The sequence below is a fragment of the Hevea brasiliensis genome, chromosome 1 (assembly GCF_030052815.1).
Source record: "Hevea brasiliensis isolate MT/VB/25A 57/8 chromosome 1, ASM3005281v1, whole genome shotgun sequence".
NCBI classification, from domain to species: domain Eukaryota; kingdom Viridiplantae; phylum Streptophyta; class Magnoliopsida; order Malpighiales; family Euphorbiaceae; genus Hevea; species Hevea brasiliensis.
In genome coordinates, this window is record NC_079493.1 from 125,089,432 (window position 1) to 125,109,634 (window position 20,203).

At 31.7% G+C, this 20,203-nt stretch overlaps 2 protein-coding genes and 1 pseudogene across 4 annotated transcripts; all 3 read right to left on the reverse strand.

The window, feature by feature from the left end:
- Positions 1–1,439: 1,439 nt before the first annotated feature.
- LOC131169332 (GDSL esterase/lipase 1-like) lies at positions 1,440–13,260 on the reverse strand (annotated as a pseudogene).
- Positions 13,261–13,902: 642 nt separating this feature from the next.
- LOC110670646 (GDSL esterase/lipase 2) lies at positions 13,903–15,817 on the reverse strand. Its single transcript, XM_021832769.2, has 5 exons — positions 15,301–15,817; positions 15,098–15,219; positions 14,779–15,009; positions 14,448–14,703; positions 13,903–14,368 (listed from the first exon to the last, which is right to left on the reverse strand). Exons 1-5 carry the CDS (start codon positions 15,557–15,559, stop codon positions 14,133–14,135), a joined length of 1,104 nt encoding a protein of 367 aa, XP_021688461.2. The 5' UTR covers positions 15,560–15,817; the 3' UTR covers positions 13,903–14,132.
- A 15-nt stretch (positions 15,818–15,832) lies between these two features.
- On the reverse strand, positions 15,833–17,930 carry LOC131168737 (GDSL esterase/lipase 1-like). Of its 3 annotated transcripts, none has more exons than XM_058151488.1 (5): positions 17,574–17,930; positions 17,347–17,468; positions 16,672–16,902; positions 16,248–16,503; positions 15,833–16,163 (listed from the first exon to the last, which is right to left on the reverse strand). In XM_058151488.1, the coding sequence occupies exons 1-5, from the start codon at positions 17,830–17,832 to the stop codon at positions 15,922–15,924; spliced, it is 1,110 nt and encodes a 369-aa protein (XP_058007471.1). In that variant the 5' UTR covers positions 17,833–17,930; the 3' UTR covers positions 15,833–15,921. The 3 variants fall into 3 exon arrangements, with proteins under 3 accessions (XP_058007471.1, XP_058007473.1, XP_058007477.1); XM_058151490.1 differs by having other exon boundaries at positions 16,253–16,503; positions 17,574–17,924; XM_058151494.1 differs by lacking the exon at positions 16,672–16,902 and having other exon boundaries at positions 17,574–17,924.
- Positions 17,931–20,203: the final 2,273 nt, after the last annotated feature.

The following is a 20,203-nucleotide window of genomic DNA, read 5'->3' on the forward strand; positions in this document are numbered from 1 at the left end:
GTACACCAAGTTATTTCCGGTTATAAAAAAAATTAAGAAAATAAGTATCAATTCATAAACATTACCAAGATTATTTTCTTTTATTTATTTTCTTTCAATTGAGATTTAAAATTGAGACCTTATAGTTTTAAAAATAACTTGGGTAAATTGAAGCTTATTAGCATACCGAGTTAATGTTGTTGCATTCATACAAGATAAGTGTTTATCTACACTTTTTCGGTTCGATATATAATGGCAAGATGTTCAGATGCCTCGTGTTAGAATCATAAGTGAAGAGACACATAGTGTGAAATATTTAAGTAATTAGAGATAAATTCCACCATAATCCCTTGATTGTATGGCTTGGCCTTGACTTGAAAAGTCTCCCCCTATCTAAAATTTTTTCTACCAAAAAAAAATATTTAGTAATTTCGTCCTACTAAATGTATAACCTATCTACATCTAGCAACGGTATTCATACAATTCTAAATATCTTTTGCGTGGATGCATATGAAATAAATAAAAAAGAATGTAGTTGGTGTGGAAAAGCTCACAAGTTGTATGTCAATGCTACTTTATTATTAATTAAAATAAAATTATAAGCAACAATAACTTTCTATTAGATGAACTACACGAAAAGAGAGATCTTATTTTTTTTATTTTTTTCATACACATAATTACAACAAAGATTTTTTTTTCTTATTATATTGGCTGCTTGCCCAAAACATAGAATTTTGAGAAGGAATGATATTAAAGTCAACATGACCCATCAGTCTTGCAGCCTCAGCTAAAAAACGTATTAAAGAATTATTTAAAAAGTTAATAAATAAATCTAAAAAGAAATTTTAATTAAACAATATAAACAATATGTTATATCTAAATTTTTAGATTTAATTTTTCACGGTGAATGAAGCAATTGAGTAAAGCTGTGCAAAGGAAATGTCAAGTTTTAATTTTTAATTTGAGTCCAAACTCGAATTTGAGCTTTTATCATTTTAAAAATTTCAAAATATTGAAAACTTTTTTTAGGAAGAAAAAAAAATCTTTCTATAATCTGACACCGGAATTCGAACTTCGATCAATAAAATTGGGAGTAAATTCATTTACTAATTGAACTTTTTCTTTTATAGAAATTGAGCTAATCCTTCCTTGATATTATTCTTGACTTTCATTTTAATGAAGAATGAATTCAGCACGAGATAAAGGGGATGGAAACCAAGTTGGACCTAATAATTAAAAAAAAATAAAAAAAAATGGAAATCTATTTCCAATTGTAACACCTATTTTTTCATTCCATTTTCATTCTTTCGTTTATTATAATATATATACTTATGTAAACACTTGACATTAAAGATTATATTTTCTTTATAAAAATTTATTATTTAGACTCGATTCATATATTTTATATTTTAAATTCATGATAAATCGGATCTAGACAAAGAAAATTTTTTTAACTATTGTTAAAATAGTTGTTTAAGATTGTAAGGCTTTGTCACATTAATACTTCCACTCCACATGAGCTTCGCAAATTGATGGTTAGCTTTCTCCGTTGGATGAGAATCAAAGAACAAATATTCACTCGGATCATCACATAATTAAAACTCTTTGATTTCTCCCATACCCCCACAGCTTGTGATTCCTCTGTACGGCCCTGTGCCACAACATGCTGCTTTTACTTCCTTGAAAACTTCAAGATACAAAATTATCAAAGCAGAGATCAGAATTTGGCCTCAATAAGTAGAGATAAGGAAACCAATTTAACAAGTATTAGTGGACAATTAATATATCATATCTCGAAGGGTGCTTAAAGGGGTGTTTAGTTTACCTGTTGGGTGTAGTTGATAGCTGATAGACACCCAAACAGATAAATTGTGGTGTTTGACAAGTTTTAAAAAATAGAGCTGACAGCTGATGAGCAACTGATATAATACCCATCAATTTGGTTTGTATCATTTCTATTTTTAGAAATTTCTCATCGGTGATAAATGATCTGATTTTATTTTTTATTTTGACCATATTATCCTTTTTTATTTAACTTGAAAATTAATATTATTAATATTTTTATTTTTTTATTTGTAATTTTAATATTTTAATTAATGTATTTCAATTTTGTTAAAATATTTTTTATTAATAACATAAAATATAAAATATTTATTTATATCCAAAAATTTAAAATTAATTATAAATTTTTCTATTAACAATAATAATTATTTTATTATTTTATCTATATTTTTAAAATTATTTAATTATCTTAAAAAATAATTATTTTCTTATTTCAATAATAAAATAAATGATATAATATAAAAGATTAATAATTATATATTTATTTAAATAATATAATATATTAATTTAATAATTATATATTTAATTTAATAATAAAATAAATAATATAATGTAATAAATTTATAATTTTATATTTATTTAAATAATAAAATAAATTATATGATATATACCCTTATTAGTCATTTCACATATTAACAAAGAATGACTAAATATAATTTTACCAAACACTTAATATAAAAGCAGCTATCATCATATCGATTATCACTATCGATTAACGGCATTTATCGATTGTATTCAACAGTTAATCCAAACAGGCCCTAAGTCTTTTACTTAATGACTCATAGAAATCAAAATTTGAATAATTAAATCCTTGTAGCTGTTTCTGTAGCTTCACAAGCACATTGGAAAGTGCTTATTGCGCAGTTTAACCAGAACAGTAACTTGTTCCAAGCAGCGGCCTGATGAACTTTTTGCTCTCATGGGCGGTAGACAACCCAGAGGCCCCAAGCTTACAAACCCAAATTTCCTTCCTCCATTCTTATATATTTCCTGAAAAACCAAGCTGTAAATAAACTTGGGAAGAAAGGAAAGCAAGGAATTATAAAATAACAATTATTATATAGGTACTTTGAGCACAGTTGTCAGGTTGCCGATAACCATCCCTGCGTAGTCTTCCCAGGAATAGAATCGAAGTAAATTGGAATTGATGGTGAAAAGTTCCATGTAATCGTTGCTTCCTATTAGCAGAAAGAATACAAGTGATGATGGAAAAGATTGTGTATATGTATGTTGTCTTATTTACAGAGATATTACATCTATTTATACATAAGAATATGAGCTAATTTTGACAAGAATAATAATTGCTGTAATTATACTAAACTAATCTCTTATAATCATGCTAATTTTTGTAATTATGTTAGCACGAGTACCAACTTGAGTTTGATTAAGAGATCCTGAAAGGGAGCGGGAGGATGCGTTTTGGTGAATATATCAGCGGTTTGGCTGACAGAGGAGACATGAATCAAACATATGGTGCCATGAGCAACATGATGACGTACAAAATGACAATCAATTTCGATGTGTTTGGTACGCTCATGAAATACATCATTATGAGAATTTTGTATGGCACTTCTATTATCGCAATGAAGCATCATGGCAGAAGAATGAATTACACCAAAATCAATTAATAACCACCGTAACCAAAGTAATTCAGATGTAGCATCAGCAAAAGCACAATATTCAGATTTTGTGCTAGAATGTGCAACAACAGTTTGCTTTTTCCTACTCCAAGAGATAAGAGAATCACCCAAGAAAAGACAATAACCAGTTGTAGAGCGATAGTCTGTCAGATCACCAGCCCAATCAGTATCAGAGTAGCCAGATAATACTGGGGAGAAGGTAGAAGAAAAGTGCAAACCATGAAAGAGAGTGCCTTTGATATAACGAAGGATTCGAAGTGCTGCAAAGAAATGAGTTGAGCGAGGAGTATACATAAACTGGCTGACCAGATGAACAGCATATGAAATATCAGGTCGAGTAATTATGAGATAAACAAGACTCCCGACAAGCTGTCGATATAAAGTAGGATCATCAAGAGGAGTGCCATCAAGAGGTGTAAGTTTACAATTGAGCTCCATCGAGGTTGATACTGTTTTGTCATCAGTGATGCCTACTCGAAAAAGTAAGTCGGATGCATACTTGGCTTGAGAGAGATAATAGCCATCAGAATTTTGAGAAACTTCAAGACCCAAAAAATAGCTGAGAGAACCCGAGTCTTTCATTTCAAAATGTTGATTGAGATAATGTTGTAACTCTGAAATACTAGATGAATCATCTCCTGTTATTGTCATATCATCAACATAAAGCAACATAAGAACAATACCACTGTCAGTTCGATGAGTGAATAATACAGAATCATGTGGACTAGAGAGAAAACCAAGTTGAGCAAGAGTGGAACTAAATTTGGCAAACTAAGCCCTAGGAGTTTATTTTAATCCATATAAGGCTCGTTGAAGTTTGCAAACCTTATGAGGAGAATGATAACCAGGAGGAGGATGCATATAAACCTCTTCTGTTAAATCACCATGAAGAAAAGCATTTTTGGCATCCATTTGGAAAAGTTTCCATTTATGAACTGAGCAATAGCTAAGAGACTACAAACATATATTAATCAGGCCACTGGAGCAAAAGTTTCTTCATAATCGATACCATACTCTTTAGTGTACCCTTTGGCTACTAAGCGAGCTTTGTAGCGTTCAATAGTTCCATCAGAACGAGTCTTGATTTTGTAAATCCATTTGCAACCAATAAGGGTCTTGTTTGGTGGAAGATCAACTAAATCCCAAGTATGAGTTTTCTCTAAAGCCTGAAGTTCTCTAGTCATAGCTTGCTACCAAAGAGGGTCAGTACTTGTCTCACGATAAGAATGAGGCTCATGAAGGGTTGCAATAGTAGAGTAACAGTGAAAATCATAAAGATAATGATGAGTTTCTCTTACACGGGTAGAACGACGAAGAGTATTGTTAGGAGGAAATGCAGGTGCAGGTACTGGATCAACAACTGATGTAGGTACTGGATCAACAACTGGTGCAGATTCAACAGGGGCAGATGGAGTTGGGCTAGTATTAAGCACATCAAAGTCACCTGGATCAGGACTTGGAAACAGCTCTTTGGAGGAGTCAGTGAAAAATAGAGAGTTAGTATTGACAGAGTGATGAAATTTAAAAAGAGAAGAGAACATAGTATTATCCCAAAAGGTAACATGACGAGAGATGCGTAACTTATTAGAAACAGGATCCCAACAATGACACCCTTTGTGTTCAATGCCATAACCAAGAAAACAACATAGACAAGCACGAAGTTCTAATATGGTATGTTCATGAGGTTGTAAAAGAACAAAAGAAACACATCCAAAAGGTTTAAGGATGGAATAGTCAGGAGGTTGTCCAATCAACTTTTCAAAAGGAGATAAATTATGAAGATCCAAGGTAGGAAGACGGTTATTAATATAAACAGCATGAAAAACTATTTCTCCCCAAAATTTTTCTAGACATGAGGCAGAAAGAAGAAGAGTACGGACAGAATCAAGAATATGGCGATGCTTGCGTTCGGCTCACCCATTCTGTTAAGAGGTGTGAGGACAAGAACGTTGAACAACGGTGCCTTGTTGACTAAGAAACAGAAGTAAAGAAGAATCCTGATATTTCCATGGCATTATCTGTTCGGAGAATTTTAATGTCACAAGATAACTGAGTTTTAATCATTTTTGCAAATGTGATGTAAATTTGTGATAACTCATATTGATGTTTCAAGAAATATATCCAAGTAAACCGAGAATAATCGTCAATAAATATCACAAAATAACAAAAATCATTTATTGAAGAAATAGGAGAAGGACCCCAAATTTCAAAATGAATTAAGCCAAAAGGAGTGTCTAAAGTAGCATTGTTATGAGAAAAAGACAATGTAGGTTGTTTTGCAAGCTGACAATTTAAACAATTAAATGACTCAAACTTAGTAAATCCTAATAATCCATGGGAAATTAAAGGTTGGATTTTACTGGCAGAGGCATGACCAAGATGAAGATGCCATTGGTGAATGGAGGAATTGGGGATTGTAGCTGCAGACACAAGTCTCTGAGGAAGATGTAAAGATGTAAGCTCAAATAATCTATCCTGTTTGTGGATCCTGTACCTGGACACCATGGGGAGAAAAATTAACATTTAGTCCTTTTTCACACAACTGATCAACAGAAATAAGATTGAGTACCAAATTAGGGATATAATAGGTGTCAGGGAGATGAAGATTTGAGATAGACACATGACCAGTATGTGTGATGTTTATTTTAGTACCATTTGCAGTATGGATTGGTGGTAAGGAAGATACAGGTTTTGCAGAAGACAAGAATTTAAGATTAGTGGTCATATGATTACAACATACAAAGTCAAAAAGCCAATAAGAATTACCCGGAGTGGCAAACATGGGAGTAGGGGAATTAAAAGAGATAACTTGTTTGAATAGTGCCTCAAGATCACTTATGGTGATGGCAATAGAACCCTCAGTAGCAGTAACAACAGTGATAGAGGAAGATCCAGGCTAAATTCAAACAATGACTAATTTAATAATTCGCAAAATAAAGAAATTAATAATATTAATAATAAAAATTAATAAAATGAGATTAAACTAAACACTCAAAAGTAAAATTCCAAGTAATAATTAATAAAAGATGATTCTGGAGTTAAGGGTTCATATTTAAGTCATTTTGGGATTTTCCCTAGCTAACCCAATCCATGAAATTTATGGGTTTAAAAGAGATTAATTCTAAAATCCTTTGAAACTCTTTCGAGTGAGACAAAGAGTGTCTTAATTAACTTAATCCTACTTTCGTGGAGTTAAAATTAACCAAGACCCATTAGGTTCTTTAATCAATCTATTAAAACCCTCTTAACCCTTAGTCTATTTCTAGATCTAAGTTAATTAAGTCCAATTTCTTCATTAACTATCACTTGGTTTTCTCCTTTCGGTGCTTCAACCAAGGATTAAGAACATAACTTAATGGGGCCCTTCATTAAGCATACGAATAAGCACACAAGAAATGGATTAAACCTCATAAATTTCATTAAATTGGGACTAACCCAGTTCAAATCCACAAAAATAACTAAAATATTACATCCCTTACTCCAGAATCAAAGGAAACTACTCACAATCCATGTTTAACACAAGAAATTCTAAGTAAAAGAGGAAATAAATCATGAAAATAAACTAAAACTAAAGAAACCCGATACAAGAAAGGTAGAAAATATGCAAGAAAAGAAGAAAACTCCAAATCTGGTCTAGAAATGGAGAGGTGACGTTTTGCTCTCTAATTTCTGACTCTTCCCCTGCTGTTGCTCCCTTTTTTGTCTCCTACTTTTTTTTCTAAAATGGGATAAGGGCCTATTTATATCTTTTTCTCTGACAAGTAGCCCTAAAATGGTGTGTTTGAGGTGTGTTTTTATGAGGGAATCTTCTGCCAACTCATTATGAAGACTTTATGGAATTGCATAAGTGGACTACATAAGTTATGCAGTCCCTTATGCGATTTACCAGTTCTGGGCTCTGTGCGGTCGCATGAGCAGGGTGCAAGACTGCATAAGTTATGCAGTTTTCCGTGAGGTTGCATAAGCAAGGCATGAATCTGCATAAGTTATGCGGCAACTTATGTAGATTTCGGTAGGTTTGGGAAATTGTTTCTTCTCCCTGTGCAGAACTGCACAACTTATGCGGTAAGTTATGCGCAATTTGGCCAATGCATACTTCAACTTTGAAACTTATTTTTGATATCTTTGGCTGTAGAAATCACTCCTCAATGGCAAAATTTCTTTTTAGTCCCTCAAAAACACCATTTTTCCTACAAAACAAACTAAAATTACAAATTAATCCAAAATTGACAATTATGAAAAACTATCTAAATAACTAATGAAATTAGCTAAAAGTGACTAATAATCAAATAAAATGGCTATAAAATTAAACCTAAATGACTATGCAAAATGTATGTATCAGTAATCATGACAATATTTGCATTATATAGTAGGACAATAAGTAAAAGCATGACCAATTTGATTACAATTCTTATAGAGTTGATTGCCAGATCTCTGATGTGAGGATCGAGTAGTTGCAAGAGCTATTTCAAATTGAGAAGTTTTATCCAAACTGAGATGAGTCTCTTTAAAAATAATCTCTTGAATAGCAATATCCAATGATGGGAGTGGATTTCGATGTAGCAGGGACGCTCGAACGGCTTCATATTCTGGTCGAAGAGCCATTAGAACTTGAATGAGATGAAGATGATCTTCACTGATTTTGGCCTGAGATATTTGATTCCAAATGGGTTGGACCTGGGTAAGAAAATCATTCATAGATTGACCTGCCTCTTGTTTCATATTATAAAGAATAGTCCATAACTGATAATAGTGGGCAAGTCCAGTGGTCTAATATCGATTAGCAAAAAAATCTCAGATTTTTTTTGTAGAGTCATAATTAGCAAATTGGATGTGAATGGACGGGACAGAGGTATTGTGAAACCATATGATAATCTGATGATTTTTACTATCCCAATCCTCAAGACGGTCAGTAAATTTTGTATCAGTTTTATCATTCTATTTTGTCGGCGTAGTGATATCTCCGGTAACAATACGCCAAAGCTTATAACCTATCAAAAAACTTTTCATTCCTTAAACCCAAAGATTATAATTAGAACAAGTCAGAACTGTTGCAATAGGTTTTGAAATATCAGATTTCTCCATTGGTTTTCTGGTCTGTAGCAGAGTATAGATTGATAACAAGATGAGGAGAAAAAGTGGTATAATAACAGGAATTAAAGAATGAACCAGAACAGATTATAGAGAGAGAAGAGTGACCCCAGAAACCAGGAATAAAAGCCTTAAGACTCTGATACCATATTAGCAGAAAGAATACACGTGATGATGGAAAAGATTATGTATAAGTATACTGTATTATTTACAGAGATACTACATCTATTTATACATGAGAATATGAGCTAATTTTGATAAGAATAATAATTGTTGTAATTATGCTAAACTAATCTCCTATAATCATACTAATTGTTGTAATTATGCTAAACAAATCTCCTATAATCATGTAAAGATAGATTTTCCTATAATCATGCTAGCACTTCCAATGCTAAATAAGTAAATGGCTTTGGCCAACAATTGTAACGCCCTCATTTTAGGTAGTCCATGTATTCTACTGTTCTGACGACTAATGTCTATTCGGACAGCCAGGATGTCTGGATCTACGCTCAAACTAGAGTGAAGAAATATAAATTGACTGAATACAGACTAAGTAAAATTAAAGAAAAGTCAAAGAAGCGAAGTACGACCCGATTAAACGAACCAGAGTCACAGCGATGGGTAACCGTATGAGGAAGCGACTGTAAAGACAATTGCTGACCCCAGACCCGTGAGAATCATCATCTTCTTCCTAAGGCTCTTATGGCCGAAACACACTAGAAAAAGCCACCATTGTTTTTCTTTCCTTCTCACTTAATTTCCCATGTAATCTTACCCCAAAATTCATACATTCCTTTAATAAAAATTCACCCCACACCTTAAGGAAGATAAGGGCAGCCAAGAAGTGAAGGAAAAATTTAGATTTGAACAAGGTTAAATTGAGCTCCAAAGAGGTTAGTGCTTATTTCTTCTTCCTTTCTTCACTAAATATTGAGCCAATGTTAAGATGAGTTAAATAATGCATAAAAGTTAAAGAAAGTAAAGGGTTATGTGGGGGTACCAATTTCGGCAGTCATGATTTAAAGTGGAAATTGATGCTTTTAATTGATATAAATTAGCTTAGTGGTGTTGATTGATGAGTTTATATATATTGGAAGTGAAATTGCATCGAGTTTGTATGGTGTTGGGAATATTGAGTTAGGGTTTTGACCTAATTTTGGTACTTTTGCATTATGGCTTAAAATTGAGCATGTTGAGATGAATTTTTGATCATTTGAAGTGCTATGAATGTGAAATGAAGTTTGGGAGTTGGGAGGATTTGAAATTGAGAGTGCTGATTTTTCTGTGCAAAAAATTGAACCTTAAGTTCAGTGTGGTTTTTAAGTCATAAGTTGAATTGTGTTACTCCAATTAGTGTGAGGTCAATTGAAGATGAAATCTAGGACAATTTGCCACATTTTTCATGAAGAAATCATGCTCAAAAACTGTCCCTAACCTGGCCTAAAATTGGCTTAAATCCGAGTAACCCTAATCTGGACCTGGAAAAATGACCAAATAAACAGGAAATGTTCAAATGGCCATAACTCACACTAGGAATGTCAGAATGACCTGATTCTTGAACCATTGGAAAGGGTAAACATAGGAGCACATTTTTCATGAGGAACATAGAACTCAGATCTGCCTCTAACCAAGTCAAATTGTTAGAATAAATTAGATCAATAAAACTGTTCAGAACTAATTTGCCTAGAATTTGTTGGACTTAGGCTCACCCAACTAATTTTGGCAAAATTGCCATAACTTGATCTACAAAATTGCAAATGCAATGAAACCAATGCTAAAATTTTTATAAGACATCTACAATATTGATGTTTTGACTAGAACCCAGAACCCAGGGGAACTAAGCCAAATTGCTAGAACAAGTCAACATATCAAAACCTGGAATTTGACTAAAACACCACTTGACCCCAGAATAGTGTTTATAGCTTATCTCCCACTAGGAAATCCCAAATGGAATACGTCAAACTGTTCTGAAAACCCAAGAGACAGAGTCCAACTTTGATTCAGAAACTTGCCTCAAATTTGAGTGTAAGAACCCTAAAATGGGAGTCAAAGCCACTAACCTAAACATAGAATCCTGTAGACACAAGGTACCTGAGTCCAAGCCAGTTAATTTGCTATACTTAATTCTACAAAACTTAAAAAATTGTAATTCAAATTTTTTAGTGATTATAAGACATAGAGTAACAACTTCTATGAAGAACATTAGGCCTAAAAGTAGCTGTAACATGTCCAAATAATTAAGGAAAGATTGACTCTAGAATCTGCCAGGTTCTGGAACTAGAATGAGTTAATGAACCAGTTTTGGTTATTTGACAATAACTTGAGTTCTAAAACTCCAAATGACATGATTCAAAAAGAAAAACAAAAATAAGACATAGAAGAACAACTTCCATGAAGGAAGTGTAGCCAAACAGTGGCCACATTTTGTCCAATTAGATAGATAAAGTTATGGCACCAATTCTGAACTTAAAGAGAGGTTCATGAAATTATTTGATACATAAAGTGTAAATTACCTAAATGGTTTGTTAAACACATAAGTCATATTAAAATACACTTAGAACCTATGTTTCTATCATATATGAAATAACAATACTATAAATTTATATGGTATATGACATAAAATAATGAAAGTGATAAATACATAAGTTATACGAATATATACTTGGGACTCATGTTCCCATTATAAATGACATGAATATTTACTTGGAACCTATGTTTCCATTATAATGACATGAAAACGGTATAAAATATAAGTAGTACATGAAGTGAAATAATAACATGTTATGAACCCTTAATAGTACATAGCATAAAATAACAAAATTATAAGTGCTAAATAATACTATTCTGCCCAAAGTATACCTAAACTTATTTATATAGTTTGGATCGATTGATATATCAATTAGGGACTACAGATTGCAGTACTGTCCACAAGAATAATCATTAATAGATAATATATGTCTGAGATGGTTGTTCTACAGGTTTTATGCCTGCCTGTTGGCCATTATGCCTAATTTTATTTCTGGCTTCATGCCTGCCGCCTGGCCTTGTGCCTGACATGACAGGTGTATACATGTTAGACATACGAATATTTAACTAGTATACTCCCGTGTATCAATTCTTTGTAGTTTGTTATAGGTTTTGGGTACAGATAAGAGTAATAAGCCTTAAATTTAAATAATTACATGAAGAGATCACAGATATGAGTAATAAGACTGAACATGGAATAAATGAATAGAAAATATCCTAATTAACTTAATTGTTTTTAAAGTTCTATAAACATGTAAAAGACTATAAACTCATGAAATCTATATTTCTTTATAAAGTTATACGTGGAATAATTATTTTAATTATTTAGTTATTTTTATTTTAATTTATGCACCACTAAGTAATATGCTTAGCGCGTTGGTTCTTACCATGCATATGTACGGAAGACTAGTACCGGCAATAGTAGCAACAGCAGCAGTAGAGCTTAGATAGGATTCTGATAAGATATGCTACAAAGTGGTTGTCACCTCAAACTGTCATTTTTGGTACGGCTCATGTATATTTAGATTTTGCTTTTTGGTTACTGTATGTAAGTAAACGATGTGAATCATTTTGTAATTGTAAATAAAATTGTAAATATTGTACTTAATTTTATATGAACAAAATGAAGTATTTTATTTTCTCTAAATGATTATGAGTATTATGATGACATGACATGGTTTATAGAAAATGATATGGATATGGGATTTTAACAGGTAAATGATAGACCCGCCAAACATTAATAAAACAGAGGAAACTCTATTTGGGTCTCCATGAAAATAGGATGTGATAAAAAAAAATTTATACGTAAGATAATATAATTAAATTAATATTGTACACGATAAGACAGGATATAGTACTCCGACACCGAATATAGCATGCCTTACTCGGCTACAATGTAGACAGGTGAGGGGTGTTACAACAAGTCCTTAGTCTCTGAATCACCTAGTTTCTGCCTTAGTTGCTTCTTTACATTCTTGAAATAACCAAGCTGAGTTTTGAGGTCCGTTGCCTATTTTCAAAGGAAATGATGAAACCCCGCAAAAAGAAGTACCAAAAATAGATATTCTCTAAAATCTGACTAATATATATTATGAATGAGAAGAGGAAGAAGAAGATCACATACAAATTCTTGAAAAGTTTCAACCAGAGCACCAGCTCCTCCTGTGGCAAAGTTCACTCCATATCTCAATAGATGGTTTCTTTTCTGATGATAAGATGGAATGAATGGTAACTTTGCATATTCAGCGGTAATAGTTAAAATTTTTGTCACAAAACATATAGATATTTATATATACATAAAAGAGAAAGGGAACAGTATACAGTTACATACCAATAAAATCTGGAATGAGAAGACCATCAGAAAATCTCCCAGTAGAATGTTTGAAGAACGTTTCCCCGTAGGGCCAGAAATCTGCCCTGTAAGCTGGATTTTCCAGAATATTATTATTTCCAGCTTCAAATAGAGAGTCTCCAAATATGAACAAGGGAACATGGTTCTCTGGATACCATGGATGTCGACTATTGCTGGCATTTTGGAAGAGAAGACTGGTAGTGAAAATAGCACTTAAAATTGGCCATGTCTTCAATAGCTTCACTCTGTTACGGTTTCATTCTATTTACTTCCTATTATTGTAATGTTGCTTTTGCACATAAGACACAAGGGATTATATCAATACGTCATACTTCAGATTCTGGGTTTCTTTTTCACAATGGCTTTATTATTCTGGTTAATTTCATTTTATTTATAGATTATATTAATTTTAATAAATCTGACTTATTAAATACAATTAATTGTATAAAATTTATTTAATCCAAGTAAATTAAAAGATGACATGTATGTACATGTATGTGAATTATATAGAAATAAAAATTCTGTTAAAATTACTCTGATTTTAACAGTGATTTATTCACATCACTCATCACTAATCCATATGTGTGTTCTATCTATAAAAAAAATAAAAAAAAATTCCAATATTATGATTATTATTCAAAAGAGCAAAAAATTACAGAGAAATAACTCAACTTTATTTGCAGTCCATTTTAATTACTATATACATTCGATAAATCAATTTTACGTTTTCGTTTTCAAGATTTTAATTACGTATGCTAAAGCAAATTGTTATTTAGATCAAAATTAAGCTAAAAATAGGAAGTCCAAGTATGCAAATATTTTCCCTTTCCAAGAACACAAACAATTTATGGATATTGATGAAGAAATATAATTAAATTGATGAACCATTTGCTTAATTTACCAATCAATAAAAACAATTTTCACTATATGTTATTTATTCTTAGCAAGTGAGAAAATACATCAACAAAGAAATTGGCCGTGCCTTCAATAGCTTCACTCTGTTATGGTTTCATTCTATTTAGTATTTACTTCCCATTATTACAATGTTGCTTTTGCATAAAATAATGGAGTCCACAAACACTTGAAATTGAAATGATGGATGCTCTCAAAAATTGAACCAATCAATTAAGGATAATGACCAACGAGTTCACTAGCTACTAGGAAGGCGATTATTAGATCACCAAGCCTATAGTTATCATCACCTATCCCTCAAGTAGTGCTTTAAGATTGCAAGGACTTGTAACCTTGGGACTTCCACTCCACATGAGCTTGGCAAGTTGATTGTGGAACTTCTCCGTGGGATGACCACCATCAAAGAACAAATATTCACTGGGATTTTCACATAATTCGTACTCCTTTGTTGCATCCATCCCCCCACAGTTCCCCATTCCTCTGTAAGGTCCAGTGCCACAACATGCTACTTTCCCCTCCACAAAACCTGCACAAATTCATGTAACAACACAGATTACAGTTTTGGCCTAGAACTGCACCTGTAATAATTAAGCTGATATACTTACCATACTTTGAAGGGTGTTCAATTCTCTCACTTGCTGAAGTGTAGAAATCAAAATTTGAATATTTAAATCCTGGAAGCTCTCTTTGTAGCTCCTTGAGCTCATTATAAAGTGCCTTATTGTGCAGTTCTGCTAGAGCTGTAACTTCTTCCATCAACCCACTTGGGCTGTTCTGTTCTCGTGCTCTCACGAATGGTATACTACCCAATGCCAACAAGCTTAAAAATCCAAATTTTCTTCCACCAATCTTGTATATTTCCTGATGCACCAAACTGTAACATAAGATCCAATGAACTTGGAAAGAAAATTAAGAAAGGAAGTCAAATAAAATTACTTTGATCACTGTTGTGAGGTTGCCAATAACCATCCCTACGTACTCTTCTCTGGAAAAGAATTGAAGTAAACTAGAATTTTTGGTAGAAGGTTCCAAGTAATCATTGGTTCCAATGCTAAATAAGTAAATGGCTCTGGACAACAGTGTCTTGGTCTCTGATTCACCTAGTTTCTGCCTTAGTTGCTTCTCCACATTCTTGAAATAATTAAGCTGAGTTTTAAGATCTATCACCTATTTATCAATAAGAGGGAACTAATAAGAGAGTTAAATACAAAACCCTGACTGAAATTTTACTTACAAGAAGAAGCCAGACAAATACCATTCCTTGGTAAGTTTCAACCAGAGCACCAGCCCCGCCTGAAGCAAAATTCACCCCATCCATAAACTGATAATCCCCAGGCTGAAGATATGGTGAAATTAATGGCAACTTTAAATACTCAGCTACAACAAATTTCCAAATAAACGAGCCTGTTATAATTCTATTCTAGATGGGGAAAAGAGAGGCATTATATGGTATCTTTCCAATAAAATCTGAAATTACTCGACCATCGGAGAACCTCCCAGTAGGATAATTAAAGAACGTTTCCCCGTACGGCCAGAAATTTGCCCGGCCGGCGGCATTTTTAAGGTAGTTGTTATTGCCAGCATCAAATAGTGAATCTCCGAAGATGAATAAGGCAACATGGTTCTTCTTAGACCATTGATGACTTAGGCTGCTAATTGAGATGATAAGACATGTACAGAAAATCAAGAAACAGAAGGTGGATCTTAAACTTGTCATCTTTAAATTGCTGTTTTTTTTTTTGTCTGATCTTTAAATTGCTATTGATGATAGGATTCTTGAACTTGTGACAGAAGTGAACACTACCCATTCAATGAACCATGGGCTTAACCAAGAAATAATGATTAATTAAATAATTAATTAATTGTACAGTTGTCAACCTGATTTTCTTTAATTTCTTTATTCTTGGAGCTGGAGCCTGGAGCTGTTTCAATGAATAAAGATATTTATTTAATAATAGTACATCCCACCACTAGGCTTTATCCCAACTAGTACCCACTCAACTAAATAATGGAAACATATCATGTCAATTGAAGTGTATTATTTTCTTTTTTAAGAAGGAACACTATAGCTATTTTCAACTATGCCTCAATTAGTGTTTCAAGATTGTAAGGCCTTGTGAGTTCAGAATTTCCACTCCACATGAGCTTGGCAATTTGATTGTTGAACTTCTCCGTGGGATGACTAGCATCAAAGAACAAATATTCACCAGGATTCTTACACAGTTCGTACTCTTTTGTTGCTCCCATCCCATTTCCACCACAGGCTCCCATTCCTCTGTAAGGCCCACTGCCACAACATGCTACTTTCCCCTCCACAAAACCTTCATAAAAATCATGCAACACTACAGATTATACTTTTGGCCTAAAATGGGGAAATTGCATATGTAAGTTGCTGATGCACTTACCATACTTTGAAGGGTGTTTAATTCTGTCAGTTGTTGATGTGTAGAAATCAAAAACTGAATATTTAAATCCCTGAAGCTCTTTCTGTAGCTTCTTGAGCACATTAGAAAGTGCCTTATTGTGCAGTTTTGCTAGAACAGTAGCTTCTTTCATCAACCCACTTGGGCTGTTCTGTTCTCGTGCTCTCACCGATGGTATACTACCCAAGTCCAACAAGCTTAAAAATCCAAACTTCCTTCCACCAATCTTGTATATTTCCTGATGCAACAAACTGTAACATAAGCTTCAATGAACTTGAAAGAGTTATATGGTTTTTCTCATTATTTAAATTATAATTAAACGTGTATAATCTGTGATAAAATTTGATCATGAAAAGTGGATTTATAACAATGTATATAGATAAACTCAAATGACATGTTGTACTACTTTGAGCACAGTTGTGACGTTGCCGATGACCATCCCTACGTACTCTTCTTTGGATAAATATTGAAACACACTGGAGTTCGTGACGAAAGGTTCCACATAATCATTACCGCCAATGCTGAATATGTAAAGGGCTCTGGACAATAATGTCCTAGTCTCTGTATTACTTAGTTTCTGCCTTAGCTGCTTCTCCACTTTCTTGAAAAAACCAAGCTGAGTTTTAAGGTCTATAACCTATTTGTGAAGGAAAGGCAACCAAAGAGTTAAAACTTGTCACCATCAAAAGGAATTCAAAACCTGTGGAGTTGATCGAACTTGAAAGCACATAAGAATCAATTTCACCTTATTTGAGAGTTCTTTAAGTAATGAAAGAGTAATGAATGTAAAACTTTTAAAATCTTTTCTGTTGTTTTCTTGTTTAGCCCGAGACTTACAATCCTGAAGGCAATTTCAATACCATTGAAGTAAAAAACATTGATAAAACCTTTAAAATCTCTACTCTGTATCTTTTAACCCCAATAAAAAGATTAAGAAAAATGAAAATTTGGCTGTTAATGAATGTATATATTTAATTACATTCTAAAATAACTCATAAATTAAGGTTAAAAGATTAACCTTAATTTACATTCCACTCTCTAAGTCCCTCTAACAACTCCTATGCAATATGTACGAACATACCATTCCTTGATAAGTTTCAACCAAAGCACCAGCTCCCCCAGAAGCAAAATTAGCTCCATACGTAAATTGATGATTCCCAGGCTGAAGATATGGTGGAATTAGTGGCAACTTTAAATACTCAGCTACAACAAATTTGCAAAGAAACGATCCTGTCATAATTCAATTCTAGAAGGGCAAATGAGAGAGAGAGAGAGAGAGAGAGAGAGAACATTGTATACGGTCTTTACCAATAAAATCTGGAATTATTCGGCCATCAGAGAACCTTCCAGTAGGATACTTGAAGAATGTCTCCCCATATGGCCAGAAGTTTGCCCGGCCGGCAGCATTTTTGAGGTAGTTATTATTTCCAGAATCAAATAGTGAATCTCCGAAGATAAACAGAGAAGCATGCTTCTCCGGAGACTGTACATGGCTTTGTATGCTAATTGGAATGAGAAGACATGAGCTGAAAAACAGGAAATAAAAAGGGCAGCTTGAACTTGCCATGTTTAGATTGCTTCAGTTTCTGTTATACTCTCATGGAATTCTTCCCAGCATTTGGTAGAAAAGTCGGGATTAGAATTTTCTTATTTAAACATTACACCAAATATTCGGTGAACATTATTGTATTTAAATTGAATAAATCAGATTGAATTATCCTAATTTAATAATTTAATTTAATTTTTAAGATAATTTAATTTAATTTAATTTTATATTATATTTAAATTAAATTAAAATAAAATTATTTAATTTTATTTAATTTTTTATTTATTTTAATTTAATTTAATTTTTAAAATATAAAATTTAATTTTTATAATTTAAATGATTCGATTCATTATAAGCGAATATTCGCTCTTCAAACATACAATGAGTCATAAGCTTATCTTATCCTTATCTTGTCCTCGTTATTAACTTGACTGGAAAAAGATATAAAGTTGACTGGCGTGACACTCAACTTTCAAACCCAATTATTTAGATGATGACCTTTGCCGTGCTGTAATTGCATATTCCACACATTTCTGTTCTTCGGCCAAACTTGTCTCTATTCTAGCATTGACGGCGAACAAAACTGCCGTCATTCGCAATAATATTTTTAGCAATGTAACCTTTTGTCACATAAAATTATTTGTGACGAAATAACAAATATTTTCTTCCTCTAATTTATTTTGGCGATGAATTTATAAATTTTGGTAAAAAAAAAAAATCGTAGCCAAATATTAAATTAGTTGATTTATGGGTCTATTTCTTTTGATTTCACTTTGTGAAGTAACTGGCTTGCTGTGGCAGCCTGCCAGCGGTTGAGGAATTGTAAGCTGTGGTTGGAACTAGGAAGAGAGGAATAAAAAATGTAAGAGAGGGATTCCAATCTCTGGCATTTGATTTACACTAATATTCTGAAAAAGCAACATTTTTACCCCTCGTTTGGACGATGATTTCTCGTGATTTTATAACGTATGATATGATAATATACTTGTTTGTGAAGAGTATTTTTATAGAATGGTAATTTTGGATTGTAAAGTTATGATTCTTTAATCATAATTTTTATCACATATTTTTAAACCATCAAATCAATAGTTTAAGATGATTTAAAATTTTTATATTTTAATTTTATATTTATATAATTTGTAAAATTTTAATTATATCTTATTTTTTTATCTATAAATATTTTTTATTTCTTATTTTCAGTCTATTTCTTCGATAAAAAATTTTTAATCTTTTAAATATGTCAGTCTTTTATCGTCTTTCATATAACAGATCCTCCATAGCTCCTTCTCAAGCTTTGATAAATATGCAATTATGCTACAATATCCCTCTCTACTTTAGCTTTAGCCACCAATTTTGGATGTGGGTATAATCCAAATTCATCACAAGTGTAAGTTTTTATTGGTAATTATCCTTTTTGGTTTTGTTTGATTGTTGGGTTTTTTTTTTTTTGTTCTTTTATTACTTAGTTCTAGAATCTATTTTCTTGTTTTTGTTGATGAGTGATTTTATTTTGTATAACTATATTATTCCGTCTATTTTGTCAATTAGGTAATCAACAATGAACTCTTTGGTTAGGAAAAAAATTCATCATTTTTCAAATAATACAAGTAAATTTTAAAACAACTCTTTATATATATAAATAACGATAAAATATTTTAGTAAATTTCATATTTATTATATCATAACATACCATTTAACCAAAAAAAAAATTATTAAATCATTATATACCATATCATTTTTTCAAATATGTTAACAATAAAAACATACAATACAATATAGTATGATACAATACATTAATAAATCATGCTATTATTGTTAGCTGATAGCTGATAATTGGTAATTAATGATAACTAATTTTATGTTAAGTGTTTGATAAAAATATATTTAGTTGTTACTGTTAACATGTTTAATAAACCATGCTTTATGTTAACTAATAATAGTTGATTTTATGACAAGTGTTTAATAAAAATATATTTAGCTGTTACTATTAATATGTAAAATGACTAATAAGGGTATATATCATATAGTTTATTTTATTATTGAAATAAATATAAAATTATAAATTTATTATATTGTATTATTTATTTTATTATTAAAATAAATATATAATTATTAATTTAATATATTATATCATTTATTATATTATTAAATGAAAATATAATTATTGATTTATTATATCATATTACTTATTTTATTATTGAAACAAGAAAAAAATTAAATTTTTCTAAAAAAGAAAATAATTAAATAATTTTAAAAATACAGTTATAAAATAATAAAGTAATTTTATTATTGATAAAGAAAAAAAATTTTATAATTTTAAGTTTTTATTAAAAAAATTTATTCAAAATAAATAAATATTTTATATTTTATGTTATTAATAAAAAAATATTTT

What these genes read in the sequence shown, in the direction of transcription:
- LOC110670646 (XM_021832769.2), bottom strand. Translation starts at nt 15,559, where the DNA reads ATGACAAGTTTAAGATCCACCTTCTGTTTCTTGATTTTCTGTACATGT. An exon ending in ACCTCACAACAGTGATCAAA is followed by an intron (nt 14,704 to 14,778) that starts GTAATTTTATTT and finishes TTGGTGCATCAG; the next exon opens with GAAATATACAAGATTGGTGG. An exon ending in TGAACACCCTTCAAAGTATG is followed by an intron (nt 14,369 to 14,447) that starts GTAAGTATATCA and finishes GAATTTGTGCAG; the next exon opens with GTTTTGTGGAGGGGAAAGTA.
- LOC131168737 (XM_058151488.1), bottom strand. Translation starts at nt 17,832, where the DNA reads ATGGCAAGTTCAAGCTGCCCTTTTTATTTCCTGTTTTTCAGCTCATGT. An exon ending in AATAATTCCAGATTTTATTG is followed by an intron (nt 17,469 to 17,573) that starts GTAAAGACCGTA and finishes AATTTGTTGTAG; the next exon opens with CTGAGTATTTAAAGTTGCCA. An exon ending in TAAACACCCTTCAAAGTATG is followed by an intron (nt 16,164 to 16,247) that starts GTAAGTGCATCA and finishes ATTTTTATGAAG; the next exon opens with GTTTTGTGGAGGGGAAAGTA.